The sequence below is a fragment of the Numenius arquata genome, unplaced genomic scaffold, assembly GCF_964106895.1.
Source record: "Numenius arquata unplaced genomic scaffold, bNumArq3.hap1.1 HAP1_SCAFFOLD_38, whole genome shotgun sequence".
Classification (NCBI taxonomy): domain Eukaryota; kingdom Metazoa; phylum Chordata; class Aves; order Charadriiformes; family Scolopacidae; genus Numenius; species Numenius arquata.
The window spans coordinates 928,986-947,707 of record NW_027415315.1 but is presented as its reverse complement, the minus strand read 5'-3'; the positions used below and the strand labels follow the sequence as shown (position 1 = coordinate 947,707).

At 52.4% G+C, this 18,722-nt stretch overlaps 2 protein-coding genes across 2 annotated transcripts; one reads left to right on the top strand and one right to left on the bottom strand.

Annotated features, from left to right (window-relative positions):
- Positions 1 to 1,686: 1,686 nt before the first annotated feature.
- LOC141478611 (olfactory receptor 14J1-like) lies at positions 1,687 to 2,407 on the bottom strand (the record flags this gene model as incomplete). The annotated part of the gene is made up of 1 exon (XM_074167639.1): positions 1,687 to 2,407. A coding segment is annotated over exon 1 (721 nt), but the record flags the coding sequence as incomplete, so codon positions are not given.
- A 15,042-nt stretch (positions 2,408 to 17,449) lies between these two features.
- Positions 17,450 to 18,478, top strand: LOC141478610 (olfactory receptor 14J1-like). Its single transcript, XM_074167638.1, has one exon. The coding sequence runs from the start codon at positions 17,519 to 17,521 to the stop codon at positions 18,476 to 18,478; it is 960 nt and encodes a 319-aa protein (XP_074023739.1). The 5' UTR covers positions 17,450 to 17,518.
- The last annotated feature ends 244 nt before the right edge of the window (positions 18,479 to 18,722 follow it).

Genomic DNA, 18,722 nt, shown 5'->3' with positions numbered 1-18,722 from the left:
GTGCCCAGAGAGTTGTGATTAATGGGGTGAAATGCAGTTGGCGGCCGGTCACCAGTGGTGTCCCTCAGGGCTCAGTTTTGGGGCCAGTCTTGTTTAATATCTTTATTGATGATCTGGATAAGGGGATTGAGTGCACCGTCAGTAAGTTTGCAGATGACATCAAACCAGGTGGGAGTGTTGATCTGCTTGAGGGTCGGCAGGCTCTACAGAGGGACCTGGACAGGTTGGATCATTGGGTCAAGGCCCATGGAATGAGGTTTAATAAGGCCAAGTGATGGGTCCTGCATTTTGGTCACAACAACCCCAGGCAACGCTACAAGCTATGGGAAGAGTGGCTGGAAAGCTGCCAGCAGAAAAGGACCTGGGGATGATGGTGGACAACCAGCTTAACATGAGCCAGCAGTGTGCCCAGGTGGCCAAGAAGGCCAACGGCATCCTGGCCTGTATCAGGAACAGCGTGGCCAGCAGGAGCAGGGCAGTGATGGTGCCTCTGGACTGGGCACTGGTGAGGCCTCACCTCGAGTGCTGTGTTCAGTTCTGGGCCCCTCACTACAGGAAGGACATTGAGCTGCTGGAGCGTGTCCAGAGGAGAGCCACCAAGCTGGTGAGGGGTCTGGAGAACAAGTCATACGAGCAGAGGCTGAGGGAACTGGGCATGTTTAGTTTGGAGAAGAGGAGGCTGAGGGGAGACCTCATTGCCCTCTACAACTCCCTGAAAGGAGGGTGTAGAGAGGTGGGTGTTGGCCTCTTCTCCCAAGGGAATAATGACAGGACCAGAGGAAATGGTCTGAAGTTGGAGCAGGGGAGGTTTAGATTAGATATTAGGAAGAATTACTTGAGTGAGAGAGTGGTCAGGCCCTGGAACAGCCTGCCCAGGGAGGTGGTGGAGTCACCATCCCTGGAGGTATTTAAGGAACGTGTAGCCATGGCACTTCAGGGCATGCTCTAGTGCCCGAGATTCTTGGGTTGTGCCTGTTTGTGGGTGGGTGTGCTGTGTGGTTGTGGGTGTTTGTTTTGTGTGGTTTCGGTTTCGTTTTTGGTGTTTGGTTTCTTTATTTTTTGGTTTGTGTGGCTGGTGCTAGTTAGGGAGTTCAGCTCTGGAAGGGAATTGCCCAGTGCCTGTCCCGACCTGTGGTCCAGGGCTGCCCCACAGCAGGAGGATGAGCTGCCAGAGCACTCGGGCTCCATAGCAAGGCAAGGGCTCAGAAGGAGAGCGTGGGAGTGAAAGAGCACAAGCTGGAAAAGACCAAGGTTGGTGCTCGCTGACAGAGCTGCTGTGCTCGGACTCTTTCCCCTCCACCTCTGCTCACAGGCATTGCCCTGCAGCTCCAGAGAAAGCCTGAGAAGAAGGATTTCGGGCAACAGGTCGCTGGATGGTTTTATATTTTATTTTAATCCACAGAGAGAGCAGGTCCTCATTTATACAGTATGTAGATTTCACAAATTTGGAAAAATACATAATTCGAATCAGCAAAACAAGTTGGTTTTTTTGGTAGAAAACATTATACAAAGTAAAGCAAAAAAAAACCCAACAAAAGCCAAACAAAGGCCTAAACACAGAATTAAAACTAACATAAACTACAGTACATGAGCTTGACATATAATGAGTTACATTAACAGTGATTTGTAAAAGAAAACAGCTTATTGTTTCAGAAAATCATCTGGTCATCAGTTTCCACACTGCACCTTTGAGCTCTTTGTTCCTCATGCTGTAGATGAGGGGGTTCACTGCTGGAGAAAACACTGAGTACAGAACAGCCACCACCAGGTCTAGAACTTGGGAGGAGATGGAGGGGGGCTTCAGGTGGGCAAACACTGCAGTGCTGAGAAACAGGGAGACCACGGCCAGGTGAGGGAGGCACGTGGAAAAGGCTTTGTGCTGTCCCTGCTCAGAGGGGATCCTCAGCACAGCCCTGAAGATCTGCACATAGGACACCACAATGAAAAGAAAACAGCCTAAGCCTGAACAGGCACTGACCACAAGAAGCCCAACTTCCCTGAGGTAGGAGTGTGAGCAGCAGAGCTTGAGGATCTGGGGGATTTCACAGAAGAACTGGTCCAGGACATTGCCCTGGCAGAGGGGTAGGGAAAATGTATTGGCCGTGTGCAGGAGAGCATTGAGAAACCCACTGCCCCAGGCAGCTGCTGCCATGTGGACACAAGCTCTGCTGCCCAGGAGGGTCCCGTAGTGCAGGGGTTGGCAGATGGCAACGTAGCGGTCGTAGGACATGACAGTGAGAAGATAAAACTCTGCACCAATGCAAAAGAAAAAAAAGAAGAGCTGTGCAGCACATCCCCAGTAGGAGATGGCCCTGGTATCCCACAGGGAATTGGCCATGGATTTAGGGACAGTGGTGGAGATGGATCCCAGGTCAAGAACGGAGAGGTTGAGGAGGAAGAAGTACATGGGGGTGTGGAGGCGGTGGTCACAGGCGATGGCGGTGATGATGAGTGCGTTTCCCAGGAGGGCAGCCAGGTAGATGCCCAGGAAGAGCCCGAAATGCAAGAGCTGCAGCTCCCGTGTGTCTGTGAATCCCAGGAGGAGGAACTGGGTGATGGAGCTGCTGTTGGGCATTTGCTACCACTGGCTGTGGTTATCTGTTGAGAAGGAAAAGGCAGTACAAAGTTCACCCTGACTTCTCTGAGCAAAACTGATTGCATGTCTCATTGCAACCCCCCACTCAGGCTCTCTCTTTTCAGGAAGACCTGTCTGCAGCTCCCTCACTTGAGCCCTGGCTTTTGCTGGATGAGGGTGCCATTGGGAGCAGGGACTCCGGAATGGGAAACTGAGGACTCCTTCTGGCTGTGCCACAGGTTGATCTCAAATTAAATGTACTTGTGAGACATCAAAGAACTTTTTGTCTCTGTTCCCTGCAATTTTCCCAGCTGCAGAACTGAGCTGAGGGGATTTTGTTTTGTTTAATGTGTTCTAGATTCACCTGCCACGTTTAGGAGTGGGTTTGGATGCTTGAAATCCTTCACATTTCTAATGCATTCCAAGTGAAATCCTGTGGGTCCCGAGCAGCAAAGGGACTGTCCCTTAGTGCAGAGAGAGGAGAGCTGCTCTGCCCATCGGTCCTGTTCTCAGCTGCCCTGTGTTGGCAGCTTGGACCTGGAGGAGGGTCACACTCCGATGTCCCCCTAAAAAGAAAGAGGACGCTGCAGAGAGCAGAGGAATCCAGGTTCAAAGAGCAGATTCACAGACTCCTCGCCCTTTCTCATCTCTCCCCTCCCAGACTGGGACACAGAGGGATCACTGCAGTGGCCCATCTAACGCGGCCCAGCAGCATTTCCATGGCCTCAGCACCCAGATGTCTTCTCCATGGGCATCCTGGGCAGCACAGAGATACTCTGGGAGAGCTGTGCCCTTCTGGAGGGCACCCTGCAGCCCCACAGGACACCCCAGGGAAAAAGCTGAATGTCCTGAGCTGGCCTGGAGGAGACTTGGGCACGTTTCTCCCCTAGACACGTCTGTAGAGCAGGACCCAAAGGATGGGAGTCTGAACAGGAGCTGAATCTGCCGCCCCCGACCCCCACCCCCGGCACTGACTCAGGAAAGCCAATGGTGAGAACCAGGGCAGCACAGGCAGGAGGGGACGGCAGTGAAACGCCACAATGCTCCTGGCCAAGGGAGGAGGGACACACAAACAAGATGGAAATCAGGGGTTTGCCCTTTCCTGGGCTCTGGCTGCTGCAGGGGTGATGCGCAGCCAAGACCCCATGGGCCTGAGGACAGAGGCTCTGCCTGGGCTGGGAAAGGAGACCAGGGAGGCGCTGCTCAGGGGAAGGTGTCTGTGCTGCAGGGACAGCAGGGAGGTGCCCACATCCCCTTCCCCAGCCTTTCTGGCAGCAGCTCCCTCTCACTCCCTGCCCATGTCTCTGCTGCCAGGAGCCGTCTCCCTGTCCCCAGCTCAACTCCTGCCAGCGCTCACAAACCCCATCCCACCCGCTGGGCGCCCACCTCTGCCTGCAAACACCTCCCAGGGGCATCTCTGCGTGTGCAGGGGCTAAAGAGCAGATCGCACAAAACCTGATGCGGCTGCAAAGGGGAAGATGCTGCTGAGTGAATGTGCTTCCTGAGAAGTCCCCTTAGAAATGTCACGAGGAAGAGCTTAACCTGTGAGAAGCCCTGACCCGTGCAGCACTCTCTTGACAGCAGAGGCACCGTGCCCTCACCTGCTCGTCCCTACCCTACCGTTGTGGTGGTCACTCCTTCCACCCACAGCTTCTCCCCACACTCCCCGGGCAGGCTACAGCTGACCCTGGCAGCAGCAGAATCCCTTCCCAGCACACAGTGCCCTGGGGTGTAGGGTCCCCGCTCTGATGGACAGCCCTGGGCAGCCCTGTTTGCACACGCGGCTTCACGCTTCTGATGCCCAAGGCCTTCTCTGAAGCATGTCCTCCTCCTCCACACCAGAAAACCCAGCAGAACCTTCCCGACAGGTCCTATCGGTCATGGCATGTGCCAGGTCTAGGAGACGCTTCCAGGAACTCAGCTGCATTGCCCTGCAGCCAGAGACTTACCGTGTCAAAGCCTGGGAAGATTTCTCCCCCTGGTGAGCTCTCACTCACCACCCCAGACTGCCTTTACCTCTCTCTCACATCTCGTCTCCCCTCGGTGCCTGCAGGCAGTGCCCTCAGCCCTGCTGCGCTTGGCAGAGGAGCTGCTCCTGGGCAGAGCTGTCTCTCTGCCGCGCTGCCCCATGGCCAGGAGCTCCCTCCATCCCAGGAGCCCGGCCCAGCTCAGCAGCAGAGCAACAGCCCAAGGCAGCGCTTCCTCTGGCCCCTCTGGGCTCCCTCACAGATGTCCCTGGGGCTCCAGGGCAACTGACTCTGAAACCAACTGAAGTCATTAATGATGTTTATTTCTTCCGCTGGGGAGAGACACTTCTTTCCAGCAGTGGCATTTCCCCTCTCAGAGACAGAGTTAGGTCCAAGAATGACCTCTTCTTGAGGTCACTGTGAGACAGGACACCCAGGCAGTGAAAGGGAGGAATCTCCTCTACCTCCTGTACCCATGCAAACCACAAGTGGCATTTGAGGTGCCAGAGGTGGTCCAAGACACTTGCAGATAACTGATGGAAACATTCAGAAGGACTGGGCAGCACCTGGGCTCATCTGCTCCTCCTCACCACCTCCTCCCTCGGAGGCTGGTGGAGCATGCCTTTGGCCAGCTGAAGTGACAGCAGATGTCCCCATTTAGGGCCATGAAGCTGATCCTGCTCATTGTGTCCAGGGCAGCCCATAGAGCTATTCCTCTGAGAGAACGGAGTCATTGCCATCAGGAGAGCTAAGCCTCTCTCTTCTCCACCAGCTGCATTTACCAGCTCTCCAGGGGCAGTGAGGGCAGGTTTCTCAGAGACACCCCTCCAAGGCCTCACCTAACTCAGGGCAGCTGCTCAATTTGGAGGTTGACTCCATCCTGTGGTGCTGCCTGAGGTGCCAGGGCTCTCCAGCACAGCAGCACGCAGCCAGCAGGGACAGCACAGGACTTGCAGGAACACCGTCCCCATTCAGAGCAGCCACATCATCACATTAAAGCAACCGCAGGGGGTCAAGTCCTGTCCCTTCTCCATCCAGTAGATGCTGGCAGTGCTGCTCCCGCATCCTTTAGTCATCCCTTTGATGATGCAATCAAGGAGCAGAGCAATGGTTTTCACAGTGTTGGATCACAGGTTGTCCGTAGCCAAGGACATTTTCAAGAGCACCTTGTCCTTCCTGGAGATCAGCTTCACCTGCACCACAGGCCCTCCAGGGCTGCAGAGACACCACAGGCAGCAAAGCCCTCTCCTGCCAGGGCCGCGCAGTCCAGCCCTGCGTCTCTCTGGTCCGAAGGGTTTGCTCTCCTCAGGGACATTTCATTTCCTCTTTACAGGTGTGGCTACTGCTGAATTTTGTCAGAGAAGGTGCAGATGTGTCTGAGGTCCTCTTTGTCCTCTTTGTCTTCAGCCATAAGGTCTCCCAGGCCTGTGTTCCTTGAAGCAGGACTCTGGAGGAGAACAACCAGCAGTGGATGTGGGGCAAGTCAGGGGTTACTTGAGCAAGCTCAGACATGAAGTGGTGGGGCAGGATCGAAGGGTTCTGACAACTTGGGAATCAAATAGAATAGAATAGAATAGAATAGAATAGAATAGAATAGAATAGAATAGAATAGAATAGAATATTTCAATTGGAAGGACCTACATCAATCATCTAGTCCAACTGCCCGGCCAATTCAGGGCTGGTCAAAAGTTAAAGCGTGTGTTTAAAGGCATTTCCAAATGCCTCTTAATCACTGCCAGGCTTGGGGCATCAACCACCTCTCTGGGAAGCCTGTTCCAGTGTTTGACCACCCTCTCGGTAAAGGAAAGCTTCTGGATGTCCAGTCTAAACCTCCCCTGCTCCAGCTTTGAACCATTCCCACGTGTCCTATCCCTGGTTCCCAGGGAGAAGAGACCAGCACCTCCCTCTCCACTTCCCCACCTCAGGGGACTGTAGAGAACAAGGAGGTCATCCTTCTGCCTCCTTTTGCCCAAACTAGACAAGCCCAAAGTCCTCAGCCGATCCTCATCGTGCCTTCCAGCCCTTTCACCAGCTTTAATGACCTCCTCTGGACGCTTTCAAAGACCTTCACATCCTTCTTAAATGGTGGGGCCTTGAACAGCACACGCTATTCAAGGTGAGGCCACACCAACACTGAATGCAGTGGGATAATCCCCTCTCTCGACCGGCTGGTTCTACTGTCTTTGATGCCCCCCAGCGTGTGGTTTGCCCTCTTGGCTGCCAGGGCTCCCTGCTGACTCCCAGGGACTCCTGCTGGGACTCCTGCTGCCAACCAGCACCCCTGATCCCTTTCTGCAGGGCAGCTCTCCAGCCACTCCTCTCCCAATTTATACTTGTGCCCGGCAATACTCCGTCCTAGGCGAAGGATCTGGCATTTGGACGTGTTAAATTTCATCACATCAATCATCGGCCAGTGCTCCAATCTCTCTAGATCTCTCTGCAAGGCATCTTGTCCCACAAGAGGGTCAATAGCAACGCCCAGTTTGGGATCATCAGCAGACTTGCTCACGGTGCATTCACCTCCTGCGTCCAGATCGCTGATAAACGTATTGGATAGAACCGGCCCTAGAATTGAACCCTGAGAAGCAACACTGGTAGCCCTATTCACTGCAACCCTTTGAGCTCTGCCCTTCAGCCGCTTCTTCACCCAGTGATCAACCCAGAAGCTCGTCTAGAAGGATGCTGGGAGGGACAGTATCAAAAGCCTTACTAAAATCCAGAAAATCTACATCCACTGCTTTCCCTTCATCCAGTGGGCGGGTGACCTTATCATAGAAGGATATCAAATCAGTTAGGCAGGACTTTCCCTTTGTGAACCCATATTGACTGTTCTTTAAGTGCCTTTCAATAGGACCCAGTATAACCTTCTCCATAAATTTTTCCAGGAACTGAGCTTAGACTAACGGGTCTGTAGTTCCCTGGGTCTTCCCTCACACCCTCTGGGTAAATTGGAATAGCAATGGCTACGTCCCAGTCAGGGGGGACCTCTCCTGACTCCCAAAACATTTGGTAGGTGATCGACAGGGGTCCTGCCATCACATTCACCAGCTCCTTCAGTGCTCTGGGGTGAATCCCATCAGGCCCCGTGGACTTGTGAACATTAATCTGATCCAGTTGGTGCCTCATGATTTCAGTGTCCACAAATGGACAGTCTCTGTTCCCACAGCCGAGCTCCTCCAACTCAGGGGACCGGGCAGCCCAAGCTCTAGCTGCATTATTAAAGCCTGAGGCCAAAAAAGCATGGCATGCCTCTGCTTTCTCTTCATCCCTATTAGTCAGATGACCATCTTCAAGTATTGGTCCAATGCTTTCTTTTGACCTCCCCTTGCTATTAGCATACTTTAAAAAGCCCTTCTTGTTTTCTGAGACAACACTGGCCAGTTTCAACTCTAATTGAGCTTTGACCTTTCCTGCCTTCTCCCTGCATATACGAACCACAGCTCTGTAATCTTCCTGCGAAGCCTGACCCTGCTTCCAGAGACTGAAGCATTTCTTTTCCTCCTGAACTTCACGAGGCGTTCCCTCTTCAGCCAAGCTGGTCTCCTGCCCAGCTTGCTGGAGTTATGGCAGAGTGGAATTGCTGGCTCCTCTGCTTCGAAAAGGTGGTTCCTGAAGACTGCCCAGCACTGCTGGGGAAGAGGGAAGGGTTTGTGCACCACAGGGGAGTGCAGAGAGAGCGATGTATGGGTAGCAATAGGTGTGTTAGAGGTAGGAAAAGATCTGAAATACCATGGGTGAGGTGGGGTCATGTTGAATTGAACCAGGTTGATTCTTCAATTTGAGGCGGCAGCAGAAGGTACGTGTGCCGTTCCCTGCTGGGATATGGAGTGAGGATTCAAGCAAGTCTGGAGGCCAGGACATCTTGGGAGCTGGGGGAGCATTAGCAGGGCCTTGGAAGAAGCTGGATCAGTTGTGGAAACCTCATAGGCACTGGCAATTACTCAGAAATCTTTGTTTGAAGACACAGCCAGTGAGGACAGGAGACACCAGTAAAGTGTGGGAGATCCTGGGTCAGAGTGATGTGAGGAACCAGGGGGGTAGTTGAAGTCTGCAAGGAAGCAGGCACAGTCGCAGGACAGTGGAGGACAGCCTGTGGTGGGGACAACCAAGGGCCTTGGTGGGGTCAGAACCAAGAACAACATCATCAACAGAACTGAAATCCTTGTCCTCTTGGCTATGGCTGCTGTCTCTGCCGCTGAGGCCCACAAGAGGACAGCAGTTCCTTAAGTCCCCAGTGCGTCCTTACCTCCTCACCTCCACAGAGGCTGGGGGGTGTCCCACTGCTGTCCTGCACCCCGCTTTGCACAGCCCCACCTCTCCCTGCCCCAGGAAAAGCCCTGAGACTCCCATGAGGGAAGAATCCCCTTTCCCAGGGGACAGGGGTCAGGGCTTTGCTCTCTTGATCAACTAAATGCATCCAAGGTTTTCAGAGCCATCCCCACGTGTGGTTTTCTACCTGTAACCACTGCTTCTGCCTTTCTGCTTCACCAGTCCCCAGGGATGGCAATTTGCCTGCTCCTTCCCTCCAGGGTCTCTCTGGTGATGGCCCTCGGTGGGGCCTGCTGACACCCTCAGGAACTTGGAGGTTTGCTGCCCACTGTTACTTCTCCAGATGCTTGTTCAGTCTTTCAGGATCTGCAGTTCAGGAACTTGGCTCATTAACATGCAAAACGCCCTAACAAGCCAAGCCCCTGGGCAGTTTTCAGGAATCCCTCGGTTCTTATGCAGTTAGTGATCGGGATTTCAGAAGTGACAGTATCACAATACTAAAAAATAAGAAACTATTTCTTCTTTCTAATATTTTATCTATTTTTTTTTCTTACACGTGGGGTGATATCAGCAATCTCCAGTCAATATTGATCCTGAATGTCTCCCGATGCAGTTTGAATATGCAAGGCAAGACCCTTTATGTCAGACTCTACAAGATGGTAGCTGGGGATATCGAACACCTGTTTATATGCTCGATAGAATAATTAGGTTGCAAGCCGTACTCGAAGTAATTACCAATCAGACCGCCTCAGCATTAGAATTAATAGCGGCCCAACAAACACAGATGCGAACTGCAATGTACCAGAATAGACTGGCATTAGGCTACCTACTAGCAGAAGAAGGGGGGGTATGTGGCAAGTTTAACACTTCAGAATGTTGTCTTCAAATTGATGATAACAGGCAAGCTGTGAGAGATCTAGCAACGAACATCAGAAGACTAGCACGTGTCCCGGTGCAAAAATGCAAAATATGATAGAGGCCAACTGGTGGGACAACTTTTTTGGAGTATCTTGGTGGAAAAAGGTGGGCTTCATTTCGTTATGTGCTACTACTGGGCTGCTGTTCATACCTTGCTTTATTCCTTGTGCAGTGAGATGGATTTCTAGTGTGGTAGAAGGAATGCAAGTGACCAGTCTACCAGATGCGAAGGGCTCGAATCAAGATGTTACACCACAGAGAATTATGGTCCTAAGGAAAAGGGACCACCAGAAGGAAGAACAAAATGAGAGGTTACAGTTATTATTAAATAAATGGGAAGAAGGTTATGAGCTTCAGCAAAAAAGTAATGAATGAAAAGGGGGTGAACTGTGAGAAACGGGTTAAGTTTTGCTTCAGCAAATGGATATATGTTTGTTAGTGTGTCTGCACTAAGAAAGGAGGCTTAGTGATAGTAGAATCTAATCAATGGCACCCAACTAATCCTTAGAACTGCCCTGGGTCTGTCAAGGGATCCTTGTTTACAGAACGTTATCCAGGTAAAGAGAAACAGACTGGCATGTGGCCTTCAATACAGGAACCCAGAAGATAGGGGAGTATCGATAAGGCCAAAGAAACCAGGCCTGGACAGTAAAACTGCTGAGGGGGCTGTGAAGACCGCTGAGTGGACTAAGGTCATCTAGAGGGCAGCTGATGAAGAGGAGGATACGACCACCTGAGGAAGTAAACGACCACCAGAGTGCTTGTAATTACTAACACTGGACAGTAGATGGCAGCAAAGACAGTGAAATAACTTGTAGCGTAATCAACTAATCCAAGGCGTGTTTAGGATAATGATTTCGTAGGGGAGGTGTGTGTATGCCCTGTAAGGTGAAAAGGTGTGAACTGAACCTGTAACGGGTCAGGCGGTCGGGAAGAATGTGAGCTCCAACTTCTCAACCAACGAGAAGAGAGACAGAAACTCCAGCGGCCGGGATAGGGTATAAATACCTAAAAGCTGAAAGATGAGGTGTGCCTCTGCTTTGAGACGCACCACATTCAGCACTGTTTCGTATAATAAATTTGTAATTTTTTTATCTTTGCTTCGGCGACTTTGTTCTCTATCAAATTCTAATCGTGAGCCGGTGTTTCTCACAAATCTCATGTCTGTTTCAATGGTGAGAACCCCAGGAGGTGTAGCATTGAATGGGCCTTCGACCCAAATGCGGCAAACCATGCAGACAACCATGCAGACCCCCTCCATAGCAGACAGTCTCCTCTTTCGGTCATTCAAACCACTCCAGGATTTTCTTAGAAGGAAACAACACTATTCGTCATCTCGACAGTCAAACAGCCAGGACGTTTCCATGAGAACTTCCTGCAGCAGTGCCGGGTACAGGGAGGGCCACGCAGGAGGCAGAATGTCTGGTACAGACTGGGACCTTTCTGCAGGCTCCTGTGTGACAATGTGCTGCTGAGGTTGTCCTGTGGCCAAGGCATCTGTGCAGCACAGCCCAGGGGTGAAGGCCACTCTGTACGTACAGCCCAGCCCAGCACGAACTGCTCGATGTACAATGGTTCTTCTGGGCAGGATCACAGCTCAGGTTTCCCCGTGAGAAGTCAGCTGAGGTGCTGTGGCCCAAATATGCACTGCCAGGAGGAGTCCCATGTCTACTCACAGAACTGGGATGGTTTGGGAATGAATGAGATGTGGTGGGACATCTTGCTGAGCTGTGGTGCTGCAATGGAAGGGTACAGGCTCTGCTGGAGGGAGTAGCAGGGAAGAGGACGACCAGCAGAATGCCCCCTGAGTGAAGGAGCAGCTCAGATCTATGGAGCTCCTGTATGAGATGGGTCAAGGGTTGAGTGAGCTTGTGTGAGTGAGGATGAGAGGAGAAGCCAGTAAGGGTGAAAATGTCTTGGCCATTATAACCCACTTGATCGGGCACAGTAGGCAGAATAAGTCTTCTAACAGCAACCTGAAGAAGTCTCCAAGTCAATGAGCAGGTTCCTATGGGGAAGAGTAGTTGCCCTGGCATTCACTGGCCAGGCAAAGACACAGGGTGCCAGCAGCCTGGAGGACCTTGGGACAACTTCTTAACACAGCTGCCAGGTGGGCAAACAAGGGTGATGCACAAGGGGAGGCAACGAGGCACTGGAGCTGGAAGGACCTTGTGTTCTCTCCTGGGTCTCAGTGGAAGAGACAGAAGCCACAGGCAAGAGAACAAGGGTCTCAGATCTGTTGGGGTGTCAACGCCCCACCAAGGCCCTTGGCCATCCCCACCACAGCTACGCTGTCCTGTGCCTGTGCCTGCTTCCTTGTTTCCGACACCAAAACACTGTGGGTGTCTGAGGATTTGCCAATGCCAGTGAGTTCCCCACATCTCACCTGGTTTCCTCCAAAGCCTTGCTACTGCTCATTTATCCCCAAGATTTCCAAGCTCCAGAATCCTGGAGAATCCATGCCAGAATCCTCTCTGTAGCTCCACATCCCAGCACTGAACAGCCAACCCCCAATATTTCATTTCTTCTTCCTGCCTTTAGCACACTCACTGCTCCCCCCACACTGCTCTCTCCCTGCACGCCCATGTGTCTCACAAACCCTTCCTCTGCCCCTGCAGTGCTGAGACCTCAGCCCAGGAGGTTTGTGCATCCTCCAGGCTCATGGATGTTTCCTGAAGTCCATCCAAGTGTGGGCAGTGAAGGAGGTGAAAGGAGCAAGTTGTCAGCCCATGGGGCATTCCTAAGAACAGCCACCCCCAGCAGTGGGCATTCCCCATCCGCCAGGCTGAGGCAGGCACACAAGAGATGAATGTCTGTATCACCCCTGGTTTGCAGAGGAAGGGTCTTCCTTCCTGCCATTGTCCCAGGAGAAGCCTCTTCCTCAGCCTCTGCCCACAAACATCCACTGCTTCCCACGGCTGGCTTCAGACACGGCTGTAAGGATTGGCTAAAGCCATCAGCCGTCCCCTTGCTTCTCGCTGACATTGCTTGACCCTCTCTAACAGACTTACACGTGGCCAATCACCACTGCTCAGGGCCACTCGCCCTTTGGAAGAGCATTTTGGACTTTCCTGGTGCTTTTTATAATCTTCCTCGCTCCCTCCAGAGCACATGGTGGGCTTTCTTGGCCAAACAGGGCCTTTTTCACCATCTCTTAAGAAACAGTCGTCTTTTTATGATCCTCTATGTGGGAATAGTCATCCCAGAAAAGCACCAAATGTATCCAAATAGCAGTTGAGTGAAGTGCCAGTAAGAACCAGGTGAGGTCCCCCCATGGCTGTGGCTCCCTGGCAAGGAGCCTCTTCTGAGAAGGTGATCCGGCCTCTGCCACTCTCTGGAGAGGGAAACCAGCAGCGTCTGTGCCACACGGGGACACAAGGGGTGACTTTTGCAAGACCACCCTTCATCTGAACCACTTTCAATATGTACTTCAGGATGGGATATCATACCTTATATGGCAAATACTAATTTAATTGCCTTTGTCCAGATTTGCTATTGTGGAAGTAGACTGTTACTTTAACATTTCTTTTCATCATTATTATTATTTTTTGCCACTCTAAAGGAAATCACAGAATCACTGGAAGGATCACTGATGCTTTATCAACAGAAGACCCGCCAGCTATGCATCTCAAGAAATAGGATGCCAGAGGTCAAGAGAAGGATGGGTTGGGAAAACTCATGGGATTTGGGAAACTGAAGCGTGTGCCCCTCTCCCCGACATCCTGCCCTCCTCCGTGACCTGTGTGAGAAACTCCATCCACTGGGTCTGAGCTCACAGTCGTGTCAAGAAAACGGTGTGTACCTGCAGCCAATGTTGTCCTTCCAGTTCAGGATTTGAGCTCCCACTTAAGACCAAGAAGCCCAAGGATCCCAGTTCCTAGAGGGCCAACTAATGAGGACATCCCACAGGCTGGGGGAGTTTTTCTTTACTGACAAAGATTTTGTTGCCTTTTTTTCCTCCCTCTTTGTAACTTGACTGTCAGAATTCATGCATTGAATCTACTTTGACCCTTTAAAACTGTCTCTGTGAAAAACTAATCCAGTATAGTTTTGGTTTTGGTTTTTTTTTTTTTTCCCCCCGACCCGACTGTATTTGGAGCATTGAAGAGTCTTTCCAGATTTGGAGTGGTTTTTCAGAATGTCTGCTCCAAGAGGGGAAATATCTCAGCCTGCAGATGGAAGGACAGGAGGAGGACAGCATCATTCAGGCTCAAAGGGAATTGGAGGATGTCTTGACCAACCTCCCATTGAAAACAGGGTCAGACCTGAAGGGTCAGGGCTTTGTTCAAAGATGTCTGGATCCCTTTCCAGGACAGAGCTGTTGCACGCTCTCTGGGAAACAGCTTCCAGTGCTTGACTATCCTCATGCTGGAAAAAGTTCCGCCTTATCTGGCTTGACCGTCCCTTTTCTCAGCCCATTGCCTCTTGTCCTTGTATCTTCTACCATGGATTTGACTCAGGCTCAGTCTTCCTGGTAACTGTGTGATGCTGCTCCATGTTCCCCCCAAGAGCTCCTCTCCTCCAAGCTGAACAAGCCCAGCTCTCTAAGCCTCTTCTCACAGTACAAGCTCTGTCAATGTTGGTGTCCCTCCACTGACCTGGCTCCACTTTGCAAGGGCTCTCTGGCACGGTGTGGTGCCAAAACCTAGGGAAGTATTCTGGATAAGGTGTAACAAGTGCTGAGCAGACTGGCTGTGCTCCTGCAGCTCAGGAAGCTCTTGGCCACCTTTGCTGATGGCTCATGTTTTACCCCACAGAACCCAAGGGCCACCAGGGCCTTTCCCGCAGAGCTGCTGCCCACCTGGGCAGTCCCTGGTCTCTGTCATGGCATGGGTTTAGTCCACCTCCAGGTCAGGACCTATTGGCTCTCCTGAAGTTCCTATCGGTCTATCCCGCCAGCCTGTCTAGGTCCCTCCGGATGGCAACCTTGCCCTGCAGTGCAGTGTCTGCTCTCTTCCTTGTGAGGTCACCTGCAAATGTTATGAAAAAGGACTCTCTCATACACTAACCCAAAGACAGCCCCCCAGCTTGTAGAAATCAGATCCTGCCCTGTCACCCTCCTGGTGTGCTGCCTCACGATAGGATAAGGAAAGGCGATTCTTAGGATTCTCATGGTTCTCATGCCCAAGTCTTCTCCTGACAGGAGAAATGACACTGCTGGAAATGAATCTCTCCCACAATCTCTCCCATCTCCTGAGAGAACATCAGGGCTGACTTCATCCTGTTTCACAGCTGGTTCTCCTGAAGCCCCAGGGACATCTCCGGGGATCCCAGAGGGGGCAGAGAAAGTGATGCCTTGGGCTGTTCCTTGGGCTGTTGCTCTGCTGCTGAGCTGGGCCGGGCTCCTGGGATGGAGGGAGCTCCTGGCCATGGGGCAGCGCGGCAGAGAGACAGCTCTGCCCAGGAGCAGCTCCTCTGCCAAGGGCTGAGGGCACTGCCTGCAGGCACTGAGAGACAACTTGTGAGGCCAGGAGAGCTGAAAAGCATTCAGGAATGGATGAAAACTGAGAGCTCACTGGGGGAGAAACCTTCACAGCCCTTCACAAAATAAGTCTCTGGCTGCAGGGCATTGACTCTGCAGTTGCTGGAGGGATCCAGAAGCTGCACAACCCACAGCCCGTGGGATCTGTAAGTACAACTCTCACAGTTTCTCTAGTGTAGAGGAGAAGGAGAACTTGTGGAGCAGGGCTTCCCTGCTGCAGGGGCAGAGGGACAGGGCGTGATGTTTCTCTCTGGTGCAGTATAATGCAGAGAGGCTTCCTGGAGCAGTCTCCTACAGCTGGCATAGCCCGTGTCTCATGTGATCTGTCAGGAAGGCTCTCAGGGATCTGTTGGTGCTGAGAAGGATTTTCTTGAGAGCAGCGGATGCCCACCACATCATCAAAGTGCCAGGACGTGTCGGCTGCCTTCTCCCAGGGATGGCTGCAGGGCTGTGAAGGTGGGCGTGCAGCCAGGGGTGCCCAGGGCTGTCCTTCCGAGCAGGGTCCCTGTGTCCCAGGGAACTGTATGCTGGGGCAGGGACTCTGTCTCCTGCCAGGGTCAGCTCTCAGCCTGCCCGGGGAGCTGCCCATGACAGTGTGGGGAGAAGCTGTGGAGGGAAGGGGTGACCCCAGTCTGGGCATGGCAGGGTCCTTCTGCAGTCGAGAGGATGCTGCGTGGGTCAGGTTTGCTCACAGCTCCACATCACCCCCAGGACATTTGCAGAGGGTCCTTTTGAAGAAGGACACAGAGGCAGCATTTAGCCAAAAGAAATGGAATCTCTGCTTTGAATTTTCCCCTCTTGGTTGGTTAGATGGGCGGTGGGAGATCTGAATTTACATCTCCATTCCCATGAAGGCAATGAGACCCCAGTTTTTGTTAGCACTTGTCCGAGCTGCTCCTTTAGCCCGTGCACACCCAGAGATGCCCCTGGGCCATTCCCTGCTGCAGAAGGTGTCTGCAGGGCAGAGCTGAGCCCTCAGCAGCTGGGATGGAGTCTCTGAGCACTGAAAGGGAGGAGACCTGGGGGCAGAGAAACAGCCCCCAGCAGCGACAGTGCAGGCAGCAGAGGCATGGGCAGGGAGTGAGAGGGAGCTGCTACAGGAAGGGTGATGGGAGGGGGGATTCCAGCACCTCCCTGCCATCCCCTGCAGCGCAGATGCCTTCCCTGCAGCAACTTCCCTCTCCCACACAGTAGACTCCCCAACCCCTTCATATCTTGGGGACTTAGTCCTGAGTCTCCCTCCCAGCAGCCCAAGCACCAAAGAGGAGAAATGCTCGCGTGTCTGACTGTGTCTCCCTGTCCCGACTCTCTTGGCAAGAGAACTTTGGCGTGTTCCCCTCTTGTCCCTGCTGCCCTTGTTCCTCCCCTTCTTTTATCTGTGGTGGGGGGGTGAGGATTCAAGTGAAGCTCAGACACTGGTGTGTCCATGGATGAAAAGCATCCCAATGACCTTAATCTTTCAGGCTCTCGTGACTGCAATGTGTTGGGTGAGTGTAAGCCGACGCTCACATCAGGATATTCCATCTATAGGACAGTTGACTTGAGTCAACTCAAGTCAACATCCCCTTGCAGTGCCCTGTTGGGTGCCACGCTGCCCTCCAGAAGGGCACAGCTCTCCCTTTACATCTCTGTGGTTTTTAGGAGCCCCACGGAATAGACATGACAGTGGCAAGGCCATGTCAGTCCTGCTGGAGGGCTGAATGTAGGCAGCTGCAATGAGCCCTGTGTGTCGCTGGCTGGGAGGGGAGAGCTGAGATCCTCCTCAGGTCCTGCGAGATGGGGTGGGGGGTTGGGAACAATACTGATGGATAGATGGGCTGTCCCCACTCTGTACTGAGGGACAGCCCTTTGGCTCTTAGGACCCACAAGGTTTTACATAGTGTGCAGCAGAAATGCCAAGGGTTTCTGTCTTAAAGACACTCCTCAGGTGTGGTGGGGAAATTAGAACAGAACAAACAGAGAAATAAAGTGCCCTCAGCTCTGTTCTGCAGTCGGGTGAATTGGGAATGACAAGGCTGAAAAGCCCTTTGATGCCATGAATGGATTTAATCTGAGATCGCCCCAGTTCCTATTTAACTATTGCTGTAGGACAGGACTGGATCCTGCAGAGCTAACACCTCCCTGATGGATCATCAGCCAGCTCCAACCAGTGTGTGCAAAAAGGATGCGACAAATACATTCCCAAAAGGGGAGAGGCAGTTGGCTGGGTCTCAAAGAGTGATTGAAGAGGCTTTTTTGAGAGAAGTCTGCCCTCACTTCTCACTGTCTTTCCTTCCATGGACAGGTCTCTAAGCCTAGGGGAAGATAATGTCCAACAGCAGCTCCATCACCCAGTTCCTCCTCCTGGCATTCGCAGACACACGGGAGCTGCAGCTCTTGCACTTCGGGCTCTTCCTGGGCATCTACCTGGCTGCCCTCCTGGGAAACGCGCTCATCATCACCGCCATCGCCTGTGACCACCGCCTCCACACCCCCATGTACTTCTTCCTCCTCAACCTCTCCGTTCTTGACCTGGGATCCATCTCCACCACTGTCCCCAAAGCCATGGCCAATTCCCTGTTTGACACCAGGGCCATCTCCTACTGGGGATGTGCTGCACAGCTCTTCTTCTTTCTCTTCTTTATCACAGCAGAGTACTGTCTTCTCACCGTCATGTCCTACGATCGCTACGTTGCCATCTGCCAACCCCTGCACTACGGGACCCTCCTGGGCAGCAGAGCTTGTGTCCACATGGCAGCAGCTGCCTGGGGCAGTGGGTTTCTCAATGCTCTCCTGCACACGGCCAATACATTTTCCCTACCCCTCTGCCAGGGCAATGTCCTGGACCAGTTCTTCTGTGAAATCCCCCAGATCCTCAAGCTCTCCTGCTCACAGTCCTACCTCAGGGAAGTTGGGCTTCTTGTGGTCAGTGCCTGTTTAGCATTTGGGTGTTTCGTTTCCGTTGTGGTGTCCTATGTGCAGATCTTCAGGGCCGTGCTGAGGATCCCCTCTGAGCAGGGACGGCACAAAGCCTTTTCCACGTGCCTCCCTCACCTGGCCGTGGTCTCCCTCTTTGTCAGCACTGCAGTGTTTTCCCACCTGAAGCCCCCCTCCATCTCCTCCACATTTCTAGACCTACTGGTGGCTGTTCTGTACTCAGTGTTTTCTCCGGCAGTGAACCCCCTCATCTACAGCATGAGGAACCAGGAGCTGAAGGAGGTCATTAGGAATCTGATTTCATGGATATTTTTCAAGAGGGAGACATTTACCACCTCTTTCCACAAATGACTCCCACACTATCTGATTCCATCTGGGTTTTTGTGTGTTTTGTTTGTTGGTTGGTGTTGAATTTTTAAACATTATCTTTATTGTCATTCATGGTTTTTATGTTTCTACACAAAGGTTTCATTTGTGTCACTGCACCTGAGACCATGTACCTGCTTGATGTCACCTGGTTCCCTTATAAAATTTAATTTAATAGTGGCTCCGAGCTGGCATCTTTCATAGCATCTCTGTAATAAAATGGGATCCC